The following is a 19,145-nucleotide window of genomic DNA, read 5'->3' as shown; positions in this document are numbered from 1 at the left end:
TAAGCTTTCGTGAGCTACAGATCACTTCATGAAAGCTTATGCTCAAATAAATTTGTTAGTCTCTAAGGTGCCACAAGTCCTCCTTTTCCTTTTGCGGATACAGACGGCTGCTACTCTGAAACTTTTTAGAGAGAAACTTCTTCTAGTTACTCTTCTCAAACTGCACTTAATGCATTTACCCAGCTGTGTAGTGGATGGACTATAGAGCTTAAAACATACCGGTAATTGTGTATGGCCCAGTGCCAAAACTAATGCTTAATTGTTTAACATATTCTTAGTCTAATGAAGTGACTAATTCGCACTGTGGTCTAGTTGCTTACAGAATTATAAAGGTAAGCTGTTTGTGCACGAAAGGGAAAAAGTATCTTCTCAATAGCCTTTGTTCAAATTTCTTTTTTTTTAAATAGTCACGTTAGGGTTAATCGTAAGTATGTAATGTTTCAGCATTGTAGCAATGTGTTGGCCCTTCCCGGTTGAGGAGTACTTCTGGGAAGATTTCCACATTACTGATCTAGAGACTGAGACCAGAATTGAATGACCAGGGTTGTCTGTAGCTTCATTCTTGTCACGCTGCCTGGTACACAACTAAGAGTGCCAATCTCAGGTCATATTGCCAAAATACAGGGCATGTACTGCAGACTGGTGGTATATTCTATCACCAAGCCATTAACCAATGTGTGCTTTCAGAGTACTGTATTAGTTGTTATGAAGCCAGAGACAATCCCCTTCAGGCATTCTAACCCCTCCTGCACCACCCAGACTTCTGTGATAAATGACCATTAAAACCAGAAATCACATATATTGGGTTCTTCCAACTCCAAGGAGCCAGACACACACACACCCCAGATCAACATGTACTTACAGGATCTCACCAAATACCACACTGCAGCCAATCTTTAGTAACCTAACTAAAGATTTAGTAATAAAAAAGAAGGTATTAAATGGTTAACGTGAATCATATACATTACAGCTGATTTCAGAATTTGTAGATCAGGATAATAGGGGTGATGTTAAATCTGCCAGTTTGTAGAAAGTTTCTCTGGTGCCTCTCAAATATTGGGGTCCTCAGTCCATTGTTCAAAACTTTTTTTGTTAGAAATCACAGTCCAGAGATGTAGAACAGGAAAGAGACAAAGAAATGTCACACTCTCCAATTTATATCCCTCAGTCCATGTGCATGGAAAGTTACTGTCTCAGACATGGAGTCCAGGATCATATGTTCTATGTGCCTTGCTGAGTCATGAGGCATTCATTGTCTACATGCTCTGAGGCATCCTCAGGAAGAGTTGATTCTCTTTAATGGCCTATCAACCATAACTGGCTGGCTTTGATGTAAATCTGTCTTGGGCATGTTACCCAGGAACACATGTTTGAGATACAAACACATAGCAAAGATTCATAACTTCATACGCAGTGATAATACATGAATATAAACAGGATAACATTGTTCAACAGATCACAACTTTTCCAGTGATATCTAACAAGGCATACTTTGCTCAAGATTTATTGCCATTGTATAATGGTGGTTGCCGCAATAATAGAGGGTCACCTTTTTTTTTTTATATAGTCACAACTCTCTCTTCAGTAGTAAGGGCAAAGCTGGCTCAGGGTAATTCTCAGCCAGTCTCTTCCTGAGAAGCAAGAGAGCAGGGATCGCTAGGAAGAGTAGTTTTTTGGTGGCTGAGTTGTAAACCTGGGCTGGGGAAGGGCATTGTGGGAGATAAGAGGGTAAGTAAACCCAGGTGTAAGCATTGTGTCCAGGAGTGTTTGCAAAACCAGCCCAATAAAGTTTAGTGAAACACTTTCTATTTTTATGCCGTCGCACCTAGGAAAAGATTCCAGTTTTTTAAAAAAGTTGTTTTACTGCTTATCAACCAATAAGCCAGTTTTTAATTGGTGGCATGCTGAGAAACTTCCAAGTTTTTACTTTTGCACTTTATTATCTCTTATTTCTATTGCAGCCAGTGGTACTCTGTGAATTTTACTTAAGGAAAATGGATGTTTTACTGAGTTCGAGGGACATTACAAACCAAAGTAGCTCCATGCTTGTTTACAGAACCTCTTTACTTGGTTTATCTATTTGTAAATTGTTCATTCAGTTGCTCTTCACCCACCCGCATACATGTTCTTTGGCATATAGCCTAGGCAGAGGAGCAAGGGAGAGCTTTATTTCCCATTATGCCACTGCACCGGCAATGGAAAAGCAACAAATTTGCCTTAAATAAAAGTAATTAGAATGTGGTCAGGTACTTTGGTTCAGCAACCTTACATCTAATGTTTCTTTTATAGTACAGGTTTCCATTTTAAACATGTAATTTTTTAAAATCATGATGAATATTTTGTATATGCTTAAAGCAGTAACTAGATTTTTCTTCGTGTCTTTTCTCTTTTGAGAACTTGATCATCTAAGTGACACTCCATTTTCTGGTGAGGAAGAAAATGGTGGAAGTGAGGAAATAAAGACAGAAATCAATGGAAATTGGATAGCTGCATCTTCCATTAATGAAGCTAAAATTAATGCTAGAGCAAAGAGGCGGTTAAGGAAAAATTCTTCTCGTGATTCTGGGAGAGGAGACTCTGTTAGTGATAATGGAGAGGCACTGAAAAGTGGAGTCACTGCACCAACTAGTCCAAAGGGAAAATTTCTGGACAGACGATCCCGGTCTGGAAAAGGAAGGGGACTACCAAAGAAAGGTTGGTGTAGCCTACTAAGAAGGGTCTCTGCTTATGGGCTCTTGTCTAAAGGCATGTTTTTCCATTAGGATTCTCTTCTCCCGAAACAACATTTTCTGTCTATCCTCCCATTCGGTAGTTCTTCTTTTTTTAATGGTTGTATGGGGATGGCCACAGCAGATAGCGATCTTCAATAATGGATATGGTGTGCATGCACACATGCATTATTCATTATACAAAGCACAATCAACTTCTTTAGGATACTACATTGTACTGTACATTATGATACAACAATCTACAGATCTTGAGGCTTACGATGGAATTTATATCAGGGATACTCCCTTTAATAACTTAAAGCACAATTATTTCAACCTTCAGCACTCTTCATGCTGCCTCATGTTGCTTACAGTTTCCTGACTCAAGTGGTGCAAAGCCCAAATGGCTGGGAGTGGAAAGATATTCTGCAAATACTTCTGCATATTCTGGAAAATCTGAGACTTACACACATGTGCCTGAATGAGGCATGATAGTATGGAGATACTTTGAGCTCAACCCAGCATTTACCATAAGCTGGCTGTCTTTTTTCACTTTTGCATGTTTTGCCAGGTGGTGCAGGTGGCAAAGGTGTTTGGGGTACACCAGGGCAAGTATATGACGTGGAGGAAGTGGATATTAAAGATCCCAACTACGATGATGACCAGGTGAGCAAATGTTTTATTATATACAGTGCAAGTTTGAGATGGAAATAGCCTTTTTATTCACTGTAATTGATGTGACATTTGTAAAGGCTTGATCCTAAAGATGTTAAACACTCTGACCCTGATAAAGTGGTAATGCGCTTTAACTTTTTAAGCGCATGAGTAGGCCCATTCACTCGCAAAGAGGTTGGAGTAGCCTGCTAAGGTGGTCTTGATTTGTCTAGTGGGACTACTCATGCTTAAATTAAACATTTTGCTTAAAGTGCTTTGCTGGATCAGGGCCATGGTACTTAGCACCTTGCAGGATTAGGCTCTAATTCTGTATTTAAATTTAAAAATTCAAGAAAAAATGTTTGTTTCTCAGTCGTCTAAGAAAAAACTACCAAACTAAGATACATTTTAATTACAATTTAATCTTTTTATAAAAACGCCTACATTCTTGTATTGGTTTTGTGAATGCTAGTTTTGTAGTAAACCATCAGGGTCTCTTACTACAATAATTTGCAATGTTAAGTTGGTATCAACAGAAGTGAAAACAAATTCCATTTTCAGTATTTCATTACTGCTAGTGTTGGTACTGATTTTTTAGGCGCCTATTGCATGTGGAGAAAAAGAGTAGTAGACAAATCAGGTTCTTGGCATGTACTTTATGCTAAAGACACAGAGGTATAACTGCAAGTATGCGTGGTAACTTTTTCTCTTCTTTGTTTTAAATTATTAGACATGAACACTAAATACTTCAGGTCTCTGAAGGAGTTCAAAGCCAGTACAGCTTTGTTTTTAACTTTCTGCAGTCGCTCATTGTACAGACTCTGTGCAGTTGGTGGGGGGGGAAAACTGGTTATATGTTCCTTATCTTCAGTATTTGGGTATGAACCAAGATAAAATCAATTTCAAGGTGGAACACTGTGGCTTTTTAATACCGTGATGCACATCAAATCTAGGAAATCAGCTTGATGCTGTGCTTTGAAGGTAAAATATAGATCTAATGGCTGAAGTCAAAAGGTTCTTTAACAGTGGTGTTGGCACCACTGCCCACACTGTGTCAAAGCTTAAGGGGGTGTATCTTGACAGCTAAATAGAGAGATGCATAAAGTAGTCACTTGTATTTTGGCCCTCTCAAATAGTGTATAGTAGCTTGTTGAGGGCTGAGAATAGATAGTCTGAATCTAAGGCTACAGCCAATATTTAAAGAGCCTAGGACAGAGGTCCCCAAACTCTGAGGTGCATCCCCTAGGGGGGGTGCTGAGGAATGTTCGGGGGGGCATGGCGGGGCCTGGGCCAGCCCCCCACGGTGGGTGGGGCGGGAGGCACCACCTAGCCCTACTCCAACTGTGGCTCTGTTCCTGGCCCTAGCCCTGCCCCCAGCTGTGGCCCCAGCCTTGCCTCCTTGCTCCTGTCTGTGCCCACCCCCGGGGGCCGGGGGTGGGGGTGGGGATGCAGACAGGGGTAAGCAGGGGGCATGACTGTGTGAAAAGTTTGGGGACGTTTGGGGCTTAGGATAAGTGTGTCAATGTCCACCCTCAAGTGTGGCTTTCCCTTTCAGTGCTTACAGTTGAGTGGATCACAGGGAGTTATAGACCCAGTTAAAAAAAACAAACTCCCAAAATTTAAAAATCAAGCTGAACTGCTATGTTCAGACCATATTTAAGTACTGATTTCCTATTTAGCTTCCCCATTAGGCAGCACCATGTTACACCTTTTGTCCAAGCTGTACTCTTCCCTGTGATGGCTCTCTTGTACATGGAGGCTGCAGTTCCCCTCTGAACTACAACTTAATACCATATGCAGTGTGCAGCACAGACTCTGTCATGGTGGTCCAGGACAGTAATATATCTATTTCTGTCCCCCCCAACCCGACATAATCTGTTACCAAATTGTCCTTCCACCCCATTCCTTCCACACTTAGACATCCCTGTCTACCTGCTTACCTCTGAATATTAGCAGGTCAGTCCAGGAGGAGTGGGGAAGTGAGGGATATGGAGCAAGATTGGCTGTGCTGGAGTTCTGGTTCTTAGGCTTATTGCCCTGCAAGGTCAGGCTTCCCAGTGGCCAATTGCTGCATGAACTCTTCCCCCTTGTGAGTGCCTCTAACTGACTTTACCAAACACCCCGAAAATTAAATGCCCAGTCCTTTCCCCCCTTCACACTTTTTACACGTTATTGGCTGTCGGCTGTGTAGCTGTTATGAAAAACAGGCTGCTTCTTGATTGGGGAGGGGAGAGTAGCTTGTGGGGAAAGATACAAGGTGTCTGGTTAAGCTTTTGCCTTCCTGCAGGGCTGGATATGAGTTTGGCTCCTTCCCTTCCATATATAGTACATGAAAACTTTGTTTCTAACAGTATGGTGCCAGAAGAATCCTAGGTGCTTACAATGTTGGAAGTTACAATGTTACTTACTTGTAAATACAGCTTTTATATTTTAGGGAAATGTAATCTTTGTTCCAGAACTGATCAGTTTCCACAAACTGATTACAAAGGCATGATGCAGTCATTGCTGATAGAAATCTTGGCTGCCAGTACCAAAGAGTTAATGATTTAAAAAGCATTTAAGCTCTGCAATAAAGAGAGCAAGGGAGATGCTGTTGCTGTTTAGATTCAGTATCTGATTTTTATTTATTTATTTATTTTTAAACAGGAGAATTGTGTCTATGAAACTGTAGTTCCACCTTTGGATGAAAGAGCATTTGATAAAACTTTAACACCAGTGTTACAGGAATACTTTGAACATGGAGATACTAATGAAGTTGCGGTATGTCTGATAAGTTGTATTTTTAAAAATATCACACTTGACATGGGAAGTCACAGCCAGTTACAAACGAGATTATAGAGGTGCTGATATGGAAATGCACAGTTAAAGCATCCAAGCAACCTTCTCTCTGCCCTTGTAGTGGTGGTTTGAATTTTTTTAAATTAAATCTTTAAACTGTTTTATTAATATTTTTTTTTATTAAAATGTTAATATATTTTCTTCACATCTTATTTAGGAGATGCTGAGGGATTTAAATCTTGGTGAAATGAAATACAGTGTGCCAGTGTTGGCTGTATCACTGTCATTAGAGGGGAAGGCTAGTCACAGAGAAATGACATCTAAGCTCCTCTCTGACCTTTGTGGGACAGTAGTGAGCACAAGTGATGTGGAAAAATCGTTTGATAGGCTACTTAAAGAACTACCTGAATTGATGTTGGATTCTCCCAGAGCGCCACAGGTATGCCTACAGACAGCCCTTTGCACCAGATCTTTGACTTTGGCCTCCATGGCTAGTGTTGTTCAATTTACACCTTATTTCATGAAGCAGTTTATGTATTTTAGTGGCATTATCATTTATATGCTGTAGCTCCCTTCTGTCTCACCAGGCCCCTTCCTAACTCCCAGATTGATGTTTTAATTTGAGAAGTTTCCCTTTTTGTTTTTTTAAATTCGTGTAGCAAAACTAACCCTTATTCAAGTAGTCTCCCTAGAGGTGCCCCACTTCAGGTGTGCATGTGCCCCACTTACCTCTGATCAGAGATTTTTTTTGTTTGTAGTAGTGCCCGTTTTTAGCCCTCGCTGGCACTCCAGATATTCTTGTGCCCCATTCCAAGGATACATAAAGCTGTGAAGGCAAACTGCCCTCAGTTCCTTCTCAGCTGCCTGATGGCCTGAGACAGAGCTTCTACTGTGCCCACTTCAGCTTTGCTCTAGCTTGGCCTCGAGTCTTTAGTTCAGTTTTAGTTCTTTTGATAATCGTACTGTAGCACAGAGGGTCTCCTGTTCTTTGCAAACAACTCTTATCTCAACCTGACAAACGCATGTCTTGCAGGGTATTTATTATTCATCAAGAGTAGCATGGTAAGGTATCTACAGAAAGCTCTTAACTTGTCAAGGTTCATAATTGTTGCAAGCTGTACATACATGTAATATATAAAGAATATATTTATATAGAAAATATGCTTTATAGACTTGACATAAAAGTTAGTCACTCAGGGACAATACATCTCTATGTGGTGTCCCATTCAAGCAGGAGGGAGTTGTCATATCAGCCGAGTTTGTTATGATGTAAAGCAAGACTAGGTTGTTTAGCCTTGCTCTATCCTAAAACTGTCAATGAGGGTAAAAAAGGAACATTACAAGAGACAAAACCTTACAAAGGCTCAGCCTGTCTGAATAAAGACAAAAGACTGATTCAATATCGGAGAGAGAGGAGGAAGATGCTCTTCCTCCTTTCAGTGAGGAGACATCTTGGGAGCAGGGATGTTCTCATGGAAAAATTGGATCCTGGTTCCTGTGAAGCCAGCCAGCTCTTTAACAGACTGAACTTGGCAGGGAAAACCTACTTTATTAAATAGGAAAGGTAACTGTTAATAAGCGTAGACAGGTTTGTAGGTTTTAGGATTTTGTTTTGATTTTCATTTGTTTCCACCACTCTCCGGTTCTTAGTTAACTCTGTATTCTTTTTTAAGTAAACCTACTTTTGTTTTGTTGTAAGTGCTCACATGTGATGTGTGTATTTAAAAAATATTTATTTATTTAATTACAGGAACAGTAGTTTAAGGTAAAACTAGTGAACTGGGGTACACTGCTCCTTTGGGGGCAGAGGATCTGGGATTTATTTGATTAGCCAGAGACAGGGGCTGGATATCACAAGGGAATGATTCAAAGGGACTCTGGGGCTGGGATACACCTGTTCATCTGCAAGGGAAAAACAGGGTTTGAACAGCCCAGAGGAGAGAGCTCCCTAACACCACCAGCCTGTTAGCCATTCAAGCAAACACCCAGTTACCACAAGCAAGACTTCATTGTGTTGCAGGCAGGTGGGTAACAAGGTGACTCACAATCCTGGGTACCCAGAGAACCATCACAAATACCTTTTAAGTTTATTTGGGGGGGTTGTATTTAATACCCTGCCCCCCAAATTCTGAGGGGTTTGCCTGAGGGGTTATTGTCGACCAGGTATTCCAGTATCCCTGGGTTTCAAGTGTATCCCATATCTGGTGTGTGGGAGATACCCACATCTCGGCCAAGTGCAAGACATCAGTTTCTAAAAGTAGATCTAGGAAAAAAATAGATTAAACTTTGGCTCCTCGTGATGGAATAGTGCCTCTGACCAGCCTTGAATCCAGGCCTAGATACCACCCCCACTGCCCTGGACATCTGCCTCCGAGTGATCAGGGTGATGTGTTGACTCCCCAACCCCCACCTAGGTCTTCATAATCTTAGATCTTCCAAGAACAAGCATTCTGGATCTCCTAAGATAGAGCCTACGTCAAAAGAGCTTCAGTCACCATCAAGATCGACCATTTGGGACTTTTTTATTCTCGTACCCTCCTCACAACTAAAAGAGTTGTGAGGGTTGTTGTGGAGCATGGTAGACAACATCCTACTAAGTCTACACTGTTCAGTAAAGACCAAAAGCCCCTCAACCTCTTTGGGTGTAAAAACTTCTCCTGTGCAACGCTCCAGTTTAGAAAAGAGAATTATCAGACTTTGATGGCAAACTATGATCACACGAAATATGGCAAACTCAACACTTTTTTTTTTTTTAAATGATCATCTTTCCTTCAGAACACTGGGAACAGTTCTAGGCTACCATAACTAAGGGTCATCTGTCAGCACGGACCGTCTTGCAAGCTTCCCTACATGCAGTTGACACTGCAGCTTGTTCCATCTCAACTGCTATTGTCATGTCAAGCATCTTGGCTGCAGCTGTCGGGATTGCTTAAGGAGGTTCAGATTACTGAAGAAGACCTTCCCTTTGGTGGACTGATGCTTGAGTGAGTCCACCAACTAATCCTTGCACACCTTTACTGGATTCAAGGGCCACACACAGGTTTTGGTGTTTATATGCAACTGCAGATAAAAGAAAATTTAGCAGAGCCCAAACGACACAGAAATCCCATCTGGTCCAATTCTTCAGCTTTCATAGACCAGCCAAACTGCCTTAGAGACCAAGATATCAAAAGAAGAGGCCTCCCGCTATGACCACTAATATAACCCAGCCTTGTGTCGCCATTTAAACCTCAAATTTGGTGGTGTAGTTGAGGGTTCAGAACAACTCTATCTTGGGATTCTTCAGTTACAACATACTACCTGCTTCCCTTCCTTTGGAGATGGTTTCTCCAGTTTTCAACCTGTATGGGAGCAAATTACATCTGACAAATGGGTTTTGGAGGTTATAACCTCAAGTCACTCAATCCATTTCCCTGTCCCTCCTTAGGGACTCTCTTTTTCACGAACATTTGCTGAGACAGGAGACCACCTCCCTTCTATGCATAGGAGCCATGGAACTTGTTCTAGTCCGCCACAGAAGGAAGAGGTTTTACTCCAAGTAACTTCTGGTCCCCAAAAAAGAAGGGGGGATGGAGATCAATATTAGATCTTGACTTCCAGACACCTTCATGAAATTACAGAAATTCAGAATGGTAATTCTTGCAAATATACTTCTGTCATTAATTCCGGAGATTGTTTTGCAGCCTCGACCTCCAGGGCACATACCTTTTGTAAGAGGAGTGAATGGCAACGTGAAAAGTATCTAGTATAGAGTGCTCCGCTTCAGCCTTTCATCTGCCTGCCAGGGTATTTCCAAAGTCCTGACAGTAATAGCTCTTCACCTTTATCAGTGAAGAAGAAGACTCTTCCCCTACCTTGATGATTGGCTGTATGATGCATGACCAGAACTTGAAGTTCTCTCTGCAATACAGACAGCCATGATCCTGTTCTGCAACCTAGAACCTCAAAATGATACAGAAAAATCCATTCTAACTATACTTCAACAGATTTCATAGGAGCTTCTTTGGATGCCGTAACATTCAGAGTGTGCCTCCTTATGGACAGACTTAGGACACTGACAAGACTTACTGCCAAAATTCAAAATAACCCCCCATACCAATGGCAACAAATTGCCTCCAACTGCTGGGTCGTTTGGCAGGTTATACTTTTTTGTCACACAACATGCCAGCTACATCTTTGCTGTGTCCAGGTTGCTCCAGAATTGTTTATATCCCCAACAAACATGGTCTAGGCAAGTTGGTGTCTATCCCTGGTTGGGTGCTAGATTCACTTGGTAGAACGACCTATCCAAAGGCCGTGCAGGAGTTCCTTTACCCACCCTCTGCCTATCATCTACCATAATTTTGGATGCACCAGTTGTGGGATGGGGAGTTCTGCTTTGGTGGGGGAACACACCATCCAGAAGAAATGGTTGTCTTGAGTCTCTCCTACACATCAACCTCCTAGAATTATGGGCAATCAGAAATGCCTGTATCCACTTTCCTTCCTTAATCAGAAGCCAGTCTGTCAGTCATGAGACAATGTAGCCTGAACATTCTACCTAAATCATCAGAAAGGGATGAGATCCCCTTTTTTGTGCTGAAACAATAAAGCTATGGAATTGGTGTATAGCCAATCACATTCTCTCAGCCCACCATGGCTGATGCTCTGAATTCTCCCAGGATTATGAGTGGGAGCTGGACCCTTGAACCCTCAGATTTTTCTGACTTGGAGGTTTCTGCAAGTGGACATCTTTGCAACTGCCGCCAACGAAGTGCGAGAAAGTCTGGGTCATCAGTCTTTGGGAGATGTCTGTCTCATTTGTTGAAATGAAGGGCCTTCTCTGCATATCCTCCAACACCATTGATTCCGAAGGTATTGCACAAGATCAATCAAGACAAAGCCAGAGTTACTCTAGTTGCACCAACTTGACTGAGGCTGGTTTGGTATGCTTACCTGATGTGCCTTACTTCTTTTTCCATCTTTTCAGCTTCTGACCATTTCCTGTCTGCTGTCTCAGGATACTGGTCTGTCTCTCCATCCTTTAACTCTGGCACTGTTAAATGTACCAATGGCTTCAATTTGCTAAGCAGCAACCTGGGCATCAGTGCACACTTTCTCCGTGCAGTACACCTTGATACATGCCTCTAGATTGGTGGTGGTGGTTGTTGTTGTCACGGCAGTCCTTTCTTCAGTATTGGATTCAGCTCCAAAGACCTGTCTTTCTTCAAGGGATACCACTCAGGAGTCACCTGAAGTGAAGCCCCCACAGGCCAATATTAAAAGAAAGAGAAGTTACCCATCTTGTGCAGTCACTGGAGTTCTTCTAGATGTGTGCCCCTATGGGTACTCCACTACCTGCCTGCCTTCCCCTGTGCTTCAAAGTTTTATCTTGCGTGACTTCATGGTGGAGCTGTGTATATCCTTGGTATGGGGCATGAGGATGACAAGCTCATGACCTAGGTCAAATGGGCACTGCTATTGAAAATCTCCAATCAAAGACGCATGGGGTCTGTGTGCACCCAAAGTGGAGCACCCATAGGGACATACGTCTTGAATAATTCCAGCTACTACTCAAGGTGAATAACGTCCACATTTTAAAAACAAAACCTAAATAACTATGCAAGTTTAAAATGTCTGTTCGGAAATCCTGTGGAATTCAGTGTCTCAAAAATATTTCTCTTCTGTTGCAGTTAGTGGGCCAATTTATTGCTAGAGCAGTTGGAGATGGGATTTTATGTAGTACTTACATAGACAGCTACAAAGGCACCGTGGATTGTGTCCAGGCTCGGTAAGTGATTGCTCTTTGTAGTTAGCGTTTATAGTTCTTTTTTTTTTTTTAAATTCTGAGCAAGCAAACCAGTAATTTGGTATTTTAAAATAAAGTAGGTGTGGCCACTCGCTTCTATTATAAAAACAAGTCAAGAACAACAACAAAAACCCTCAGAGGAAGCCTGTCACACAAAAAACCGCCCCAGAATTTTAAACCAAGAGATATTAAACGTTTCTGGCAAACTCGATCTTAGTATCTAGTTGAATCTGTTTAACTCGGCAGTAAACTAAATTTGACTAGCATTTTTGCAAACTGAATTCTTACAGTTTAACCTTTCCTCAGCCACTTAAAAAGAGCTTACTAACTTATATTTAAGAAAAATTCTGATCAAATCAGAAACTATTAGGGAGCGTTTTGCTTTAGAGAGAGACTTCATATGACCAGTAGGTAAATACAGCGTCAGGAGAAGCAACATAAGGATTTTGTGAAATAAATAATTAAACCCTTTTTGCTTCTTGTCTTGTGAAGGTTTGACACTCTGTGCAGCACTTTCTCAAACTTTCTATTGTCCTATATGGATATGAGGACTCAGTTTGAGTCAAAACTGTTTGAAGGAGCAGCCTATGTGCAAGGGGTTGGGAGGAAAAGAGACTTTTGAAAAATACCTTCAGATTTTGGAAACATCAGTTTTTGTGTATAGTATTGACCTTTCAGGCTTGGCTTTTGGAGGTGTTGAGCACTCATAACTTCCATTGACATAAGTTAGTGCTGTTGGTACTTCATACCTCTGAAAACTAGGCTACTGTTTAGGTTACCTATCTTTGGGCACCCAAGTGTGAAAACTTTGTCATTCAATTATGAAAATCATTTTACTGTGGTTGAAGGATTTTTGGTCCCAATAATTAAGTATATTCATACATTTAGCATGGCCACCTCCACTTCTGAGACAGTTACTTCTCACCTCACCTAGCCACTCCCAAATAGTGAGTACAGTTCTCCATAATATGGCTACGATCAGCCTGAATAAATGGCTGAGTATTCCTCCCTGTTCAGATATATGGTAGACAATCTGGACCTAAGGTTTTTCACACCCAGTCCCTCTTCCCAGTGAGGTGGCAAGCTTCCCTAGTTCCCCTGTCTCTTTGGAAACTCTGTGTGTGGTGTTCCTCTGCTGAAGCACCATTTTGTCTCCAGACTTCGGGCGTCCCAGAACTCTTTGAACCCAAAGGGAGTAACCATTCTCCAAGGTAAAGGCACTTTAGGTTTAGACACGTGTTTGGAGACTTAGATTACTAAGCAAATGCAGGGCCTTGAGAGACCCCAGATTTTACTCTAGAGGGAATCCAACACACTTTTCCACTGGGTAGAGGAATGTCTGAGGTCCTGCCTTGACAGTTCAGGTAGGCTGCTACTACTATGTCCCTATCAAAATGTAGCTGAAGGGAGAAGTTGGTGGGGAAGAGATCTTCAGGAAGCTTACCTGATGGCTGTCAGTTCCAGGTTGTCAGTGTGGACCTTGCATTGCTGAACAGACCGTGTCTTCTGAACTATCTGTGATGAAGTGTGAGCACATCATCTGAAGAGGATGGCATTTGTGATGTATATTTGTTGGGTTGCCTTGAAATAAGGGGTAAACTTTCTTGGAGTTGGATCTCCCTAGTCTCTTATTGTGGGAAGTTATTACTAATTGAGTAGAAGCAAGTAGGTGTTCTGTCATCTTGTGTCAAATGAGGGAAGGATAGTTGATGATGATGATGATGAAATTTGGAACATATCCTGTCTCACAGAACCAAGTCTTGACATAAGGGAAACTCCTTGTTTTCTTTCTTCCCTCCTCTGTAGTGAATTTATGTAAATAATTTTGTAATACAACCTTTGCTTTATAGAGCTGCATTGGACCGAGCTACTGTGCTGTTGAGTATGAAAAAAGGTGGAAAGCGTATAGACAGTGTATGGGGATCAGGCGGTGGACAGCAATCTGTAAAACATCTTGTTAAAGAGGTAGCTAATTTTTACAATACCTGTCTTGTGGGGGTGGGTGGGTGTGTGTATCAACGCTCATGCAGATTGACTGGGAGGGAGGAAAGAGATGCATTACCCCTGCACCTAAATCGTATTCTGCTGTTTTGAAATGTGTATTTATCATGAATTAAAGATGTTGACCTTACATTGACTGAAAAGGATGTTTGTCCTCTGTAGGCTTGTGTAGTACTTCCTTTTGTACAATGAACACCCTCAAGATAATACCTGCAATTAAGAGTTTATGATCTTAAAAAGATAAGAAGCCTGAGAAATCCAGAGGTGGGGATGATTTTATTTAATTAGTCTCCCTTTTGGCCTCATGGCTGGAGGGTAGCTTTTTCAGAGACTCCAATTAGGATAGGGAAGAAGCAGCAGCAAGCTTGGGATACATTCCAGATACTAGTAGAAAATTTAAAGGAAGGAGTCTGTGACTTTGAGGTTGCAAATCTGGCTTAGTTGGAGAATGATCATGCCACCATAAGTAACAAAAAATGGGAGAAGATTTGGAGAAAAGAGAATGAGTTTGATCTTAGCCATATTAAGCTTGATTGTCCCATGCGCATTTTATCAAACATTATTTCTAATTATGGGCTGCATGTTAAACATGTGTATGCAGATGCTGCATCTTTTGAAATGGTGTCTAGATAAGTGTTCAGCTTCATACTATCTGTATAGTTAGACATAACTTCTCAGTTTAAGATGTGTGTTTATTAAAACACTAGTTGCCGTTTGGGATACAAGGTTTTTTTTTTTTTAAATGCATGTCACTAGCTTGTTGCTCAGCTGAGCAGTGGATTTGTCAGATTAATTGTCAGATTGTAAATTATACCTAGTGTTTTTTTTCCTTTGTTTTTTAACAAACCAAATAGATTGATATGTTGCTGAAGGAGTACCTACTTTCTGGAGATGTATCAGAAGCTGAGCGTTGCCTTCAGGAACTAGAAGTGCCTCATTTTCACCATGAACTTGTATATGAAGTAAGACAGAAATCGGACTCCCTTTTATAACTTTTTTAAATTGTGGATAAATATAAGCAGACTCTAGGTTTAATTTCAGGGTGGACGTGCAAGTAATGTTAGTGGAATCTGAAGTTCAGCTCCCAAGTATTAATGTTATCAGATATATCTAAATTCTCTAAGTACAGTGCATGCTACTTGTGCTTGGGTTAACTGTTGGTGCCTTCAGGAAGGTGTAAAATTAAACTGTATTTATTACATGAACAGGACAGTTACTGGATATGTTGTACTGAAAGAGCCATTTCACAGTTGTCTGCTGTGGAATAATGGCGAGAAAAAACCCATGCTTGTTTTGTAGTTTTGTTAAACCGAGATCATCTTGTTGGTAGTGCTGTGAGCTATTTATTACAGCAGGTTTCAAGCAGATGGATTGCTCTTTTTAATAGGTCTTTACCACTTCTGTTAAGTCATACAGTCAATCCTTCACCAGTGGAGGATTGCTCCCTGTGGTATACTGTCTAATCTATTTTAAATGCCCTGAGAGAGGGAGGAGAGACTATTCCATGGTCTAATACTGCCTTCTGTCAGTACATTTTTGCTGATACTGAACCTAAATTTTTCCTTTTTTATAAATTTGCTTCTTTGTTCTCAAGAAGCTGTTTCTGTCGTGGTGTTTACACCCTTCAAATGTGTGTAAATTTTAATTCTCCGTTGTGGTGTCTGTTTGATGCAAACACATGAAATCAGAAAGTAGAGCCATTCACACTGCTGCTAACTGATGCCTGAGTACAGGGTCATGTGATTTAGAGTACCTCTAGAAATAGTCCAGAAAGCTTTTGTTTTTTCTCTCCTCTTCACTGGTGGTTTGTATTCCTATGGTAACATCTTCCTTGTTTTTATGCTTCGTATCCTTACTCAAATAATTTTTCCACCACATACTTTGTTGTTATATTGTAGTATACTAGCATTGTATGCACATGTGATAAATATACATTTCTCCATGTGGAAATTTTACAACTCTCTGTTTGCAGCATTCACTTTTCATTTCTTGTAAGATGTACTTTTGCACTGTCTTTTAGTTAAACACTTCCTCTTGCTTTATTTTAGGCAATTGTGATGGTTTTAGAATCAACTGGAGAAACAACCTTTAAAATGATGCTTGATTTGTTGAAATCCCTCTGGACGTCTACTGTCATTACTCTGGACCAAATGAAAAGAGTAAGTGTATTTTTCCAAAATAGAATTGGAATAGTAATTCACAAAAAATTGTGTGTTTTCAAATGTCATTCCTGTTTTACACCTTTCCTTAAACTGTAGATGGTGATCCATTGTTATCAATGGTACTGCTATGGTTCTGTTTGCCCTCCGGTGACTTGTACAAATAGACTTCAGCTGATGTTACACATTTATTGCTTTATTTTGGAATCAAGGCGGTAAAAATGCGTTTTAACAGTGTTGTCTTGTGGTGCTGCAGAGTTGAGAATAATTTAAAATATGTTCTAATAAGGAAACTTTGAGGTGTCTTACTGAATTATGTGCTTTAATTACTAAAAATTTAAATCTTTCATAATGTTGCAATATAAAATAGGGATTTTTTATGGAGCTTGACCAGCCATACTTACTGAAGTACCTTATTTGGATTTACTTGATTTTTTAAAAAAAAATTACTTAGAGTATAAAAACAAAATCATTTAGCTATATCTGAATTAAATTGTGGTTCTGCCATAAGTCCTGAACAAGTGACAGCATATAGCTGTGTTGTCCCATACACTGGAAACCATTCTGTGACACATTCACAATTTAGTTTCCATCTCCGCCATACCGTCTGCGCCGCTTCCCTTGCTCTGGGGGAAGTGATTTGTGTCAGGCACGGATTTTTCAGCTGTCCGAGCTGGTGTGTTAGGGAGATGGCCCATTCTTTGCTTAATGATCAGAGGAATAGTAAAAACTCCAGAAACTGCTCCCTCTCTGATGTCACTACCCATGCGACTGTAATGTACAGGCAAGTTAGGCTGGTGACAGTCAGGTCCTCTGATTTTTGGGAATCTTAAAATTCAGTTCATCTACCTAGGTAAGTAGATACATCTAGGTAATACTGTATTCTATAGTGTGGTGCTAACTTGCACCTGAGATGGTATGGATTCCTTGAAATTATTTTTAATACTTTTTAAAGATAGATAAATTACTTGAATTATTATCCCTTCAGAGTATAAAAGGGGTAACCTTTCTTGTAGCAAAATGTGACTTCATTACACTAAGTCTGATATTGCAGGGTTATGAACGAGTTTACCGTGAAATCCCAGATATTAACCTGGATGTGCCACATTCATACTCTATGCTTGAGCGGTTTGTAGAGGAATGCTTTCAGGCTGGAATCATTTCCAAACCACTGAGAGACCTCTGTCCTTCAAGGTACTTTTTCATTTAATTATAAACAGAGCTGTTATATTAAGTTTGCCTGACATTTTCCCATTCTAAGACCCTGTCTTCAGTTGCTTAGAACTTTGCCAAACTTTAAGCATTTAGACTGAAACTTTCCATGCTGGGTGTCTGCCTGAGGCTGACTTCTTTTGGAAAATATCATCCAAAAGGGTAGAGCAGTTGCTGAGAATGAACCTATGAAATAATACATTGTTTGGTCACTGTTTAAAAAATCATGCCAACTTTTTCTTTGGAAAGCTCTAGAGCTCCCATGCTTTGGACCAGGAATTTGAAATTTGGCAGGAGGTGGCTGTTGTCAGGGATGTGTCTTTTGCCATCCCTATGAAAATCTGCCCAAATTTGGTCAATTTATACGCCTTTGAAAACTCAGTTCACACATGCTCTTATACGTCTTAGATTTTTAACAGCTACATTCCCCAAAGATTCCATCTGCACTTGGCATATGCCGCTCCAGGACTTTCCCTGTAATTGCAGTTCCAGCCTGCTGCTGGCCATGCCTGAACTGAGAGCAGGGAGACAGTCTCATCTGTGTTCTCAAGGAGACCCCCTTTTTGGTAGCATGAAGTTGCCTGATTTGAATGCAGATGGGACAGCAGGGTCAGAAGGAGAACTGGAAATAGCTGTGTGAAGAGATTTGGACAAGGAATTGGGGGGTGGGGAATGATGACACTGAGATTGGGTGATGAATTGGGCAGGGAGGTTAGGGATGAGTAATATGGGGGAGGGGCAGCAACTGGAGGCCAGGGTTGCAGGGAGAGACAGATTGGATGAGAAGCTGGGAGTTGGAGGAACTGGAACTGGCTGGGCAAGGAGATTAAGACTGGGAGTCTGGACGGGTAAGTGTAGGACCTGCTGGGCAAGAGGACTGGGTTGTGAAGCTGTGGGGAAGAGACAGGACTGGGATAGGGAGAGGTTGGAGGAGATGGATAGAAGGGTCAAACATGGGAGGTGGGGGAAGGGAGTGGGAAACAGAGGTAGAAGAGCCTCTGCCCACTTGATCAGACTCCCTTCCAGAAACTGGAATGGAAACTGAGAATTCCTGAGTCTCGCCCTTTCTGTGCTGTCAGAAAGTATTCGTGAAACCCAGTGACAAAGTGTCCAATAGCTTTGTTATGCAGATAACAACCTACTAGTGCTATCAGTTACTCTGTTATCTCAAGGGGCCAAGCTCTGGTGGATCTAAAGATTTCAACCTTGCTAATTAACCATAAAGGTGTTATGATGCCACATGATGGAATTTGTTTTAAGTGTTCTTTTTTAAAACCTAGGAATTTACACACAACTACATTAAAAGAACATTATTAAGGATGTGAAGTCAAGCACACAAAAGTTAAGAAATGCCAGGAAATGTGCAACCTTAATTTGGCCCCTTGAACATATGCATTATGATGCAGTCTTTATTACATGGTCATGTTTACTATTTTTTCCAGAGGACCCCTGCCTCAGTTAGTGCACAAGATAGATAATGCTCATGTAATGAGCAACTATTCAATATTTTGTTTTATGCTCATTGTTCAGTAGGTGGCCCCATGTCTTATTTCCTGCACTCTGGGGCATTGAGCTCTTAACACTGTACTCATTTTTCGCTTTTTTAAAAGTGAGTTTTGCAAATTGCTACCTATTAACAAGTCATTGTTACTATGGGTTAGGTTATATACTGTATTTTTAAAGGTCCTTTTTTATTTGATCTACAAAAAATTAGGTTTCTTATACAGAAATTATCTTCCTGATGGCAATAAAGTGAGTTTGTAAAATTTTAATGAGTTTATTCTCATCCCAGAGAGAGCCAACGTAAACGAGGGACTTAAAAATTGTCCCTTGTTCTGTTCTTTG

At 40.8% G+C, this 19,145-nt stretch overlaps 1 protein-coding gene across 3 annotated transcripts in view; it reads left to right on the top strand.

The window, feature by feature from the left end:
• PDCD4 (programmed cell death 4) overlaps positions 1 to 19,145 on the top strand; it is a 33,032-nt gene that overhangs the window by 12,042 nt on the left and 1,845 nt on the right. For 2 of the 3 annotated variants that reach the window (XM_074959369.1, XM_074959368.1), the window contains 9 exons: positions 2,395 to 2,694; positions 3,280 to 3,374; positions 6,009 to 6,122; positions 6,358 to 6,579; positions 11,813 to 11,910; positions 13,779 to 13,893; positions 14,784 to 14,891; positions 15,978 to 16,088; positions 17,143 to 17,282. In XM_074959369.1, coding sequence (XP_074815470.1) covers positions 2,395 to 2,694; positions 3,280 to 3,374; positions 6,009 to 6,122; positions 6,358 to 6,579; positions 11,813 to 11,910; positions 13,779 to 13,893; positions 14,784 to 14,891; positions 15,978 to 16,088; positions 17,143 to 17,282 — 1,303 coding nt within the window. The remainder of the gene's footprint in view (positions 1 to 2,394; positions 2,695 to 3,279; positions 3,375 to 6,008; positions 6,123 to 6,357; positions 6,580 to 11,812; positions 11,911 to 13,778; positions 13,894 to 14,783; positions 14,892 to 15,977; positions 16,089 to 17,142; positions 17,283 to 19,145) is intronic. The other variant, XM_074959370.1, reaches the window with a different exon arrangement.

The sequence above is a fragment of the Natator depressus genome, chromosome 7 (assembly GCF_965152275.1).
Source record: "Natator depressus isolate rNatDep1 chromosome 7, rNatDep2.hap1, whole genome shotgun sequence".
Classification (NCBI taxonomy): domain Eukaryota; kingdom Metazoa; phylum Chordata; order Testudines; family Cheloniidae; genus Natator; species Natator depressus.
The sequence above is the reverse complement of the archived record's forward strand: the minus strand, read 5'-3'. Positions and strand labels throughout refer to the sequence as shown.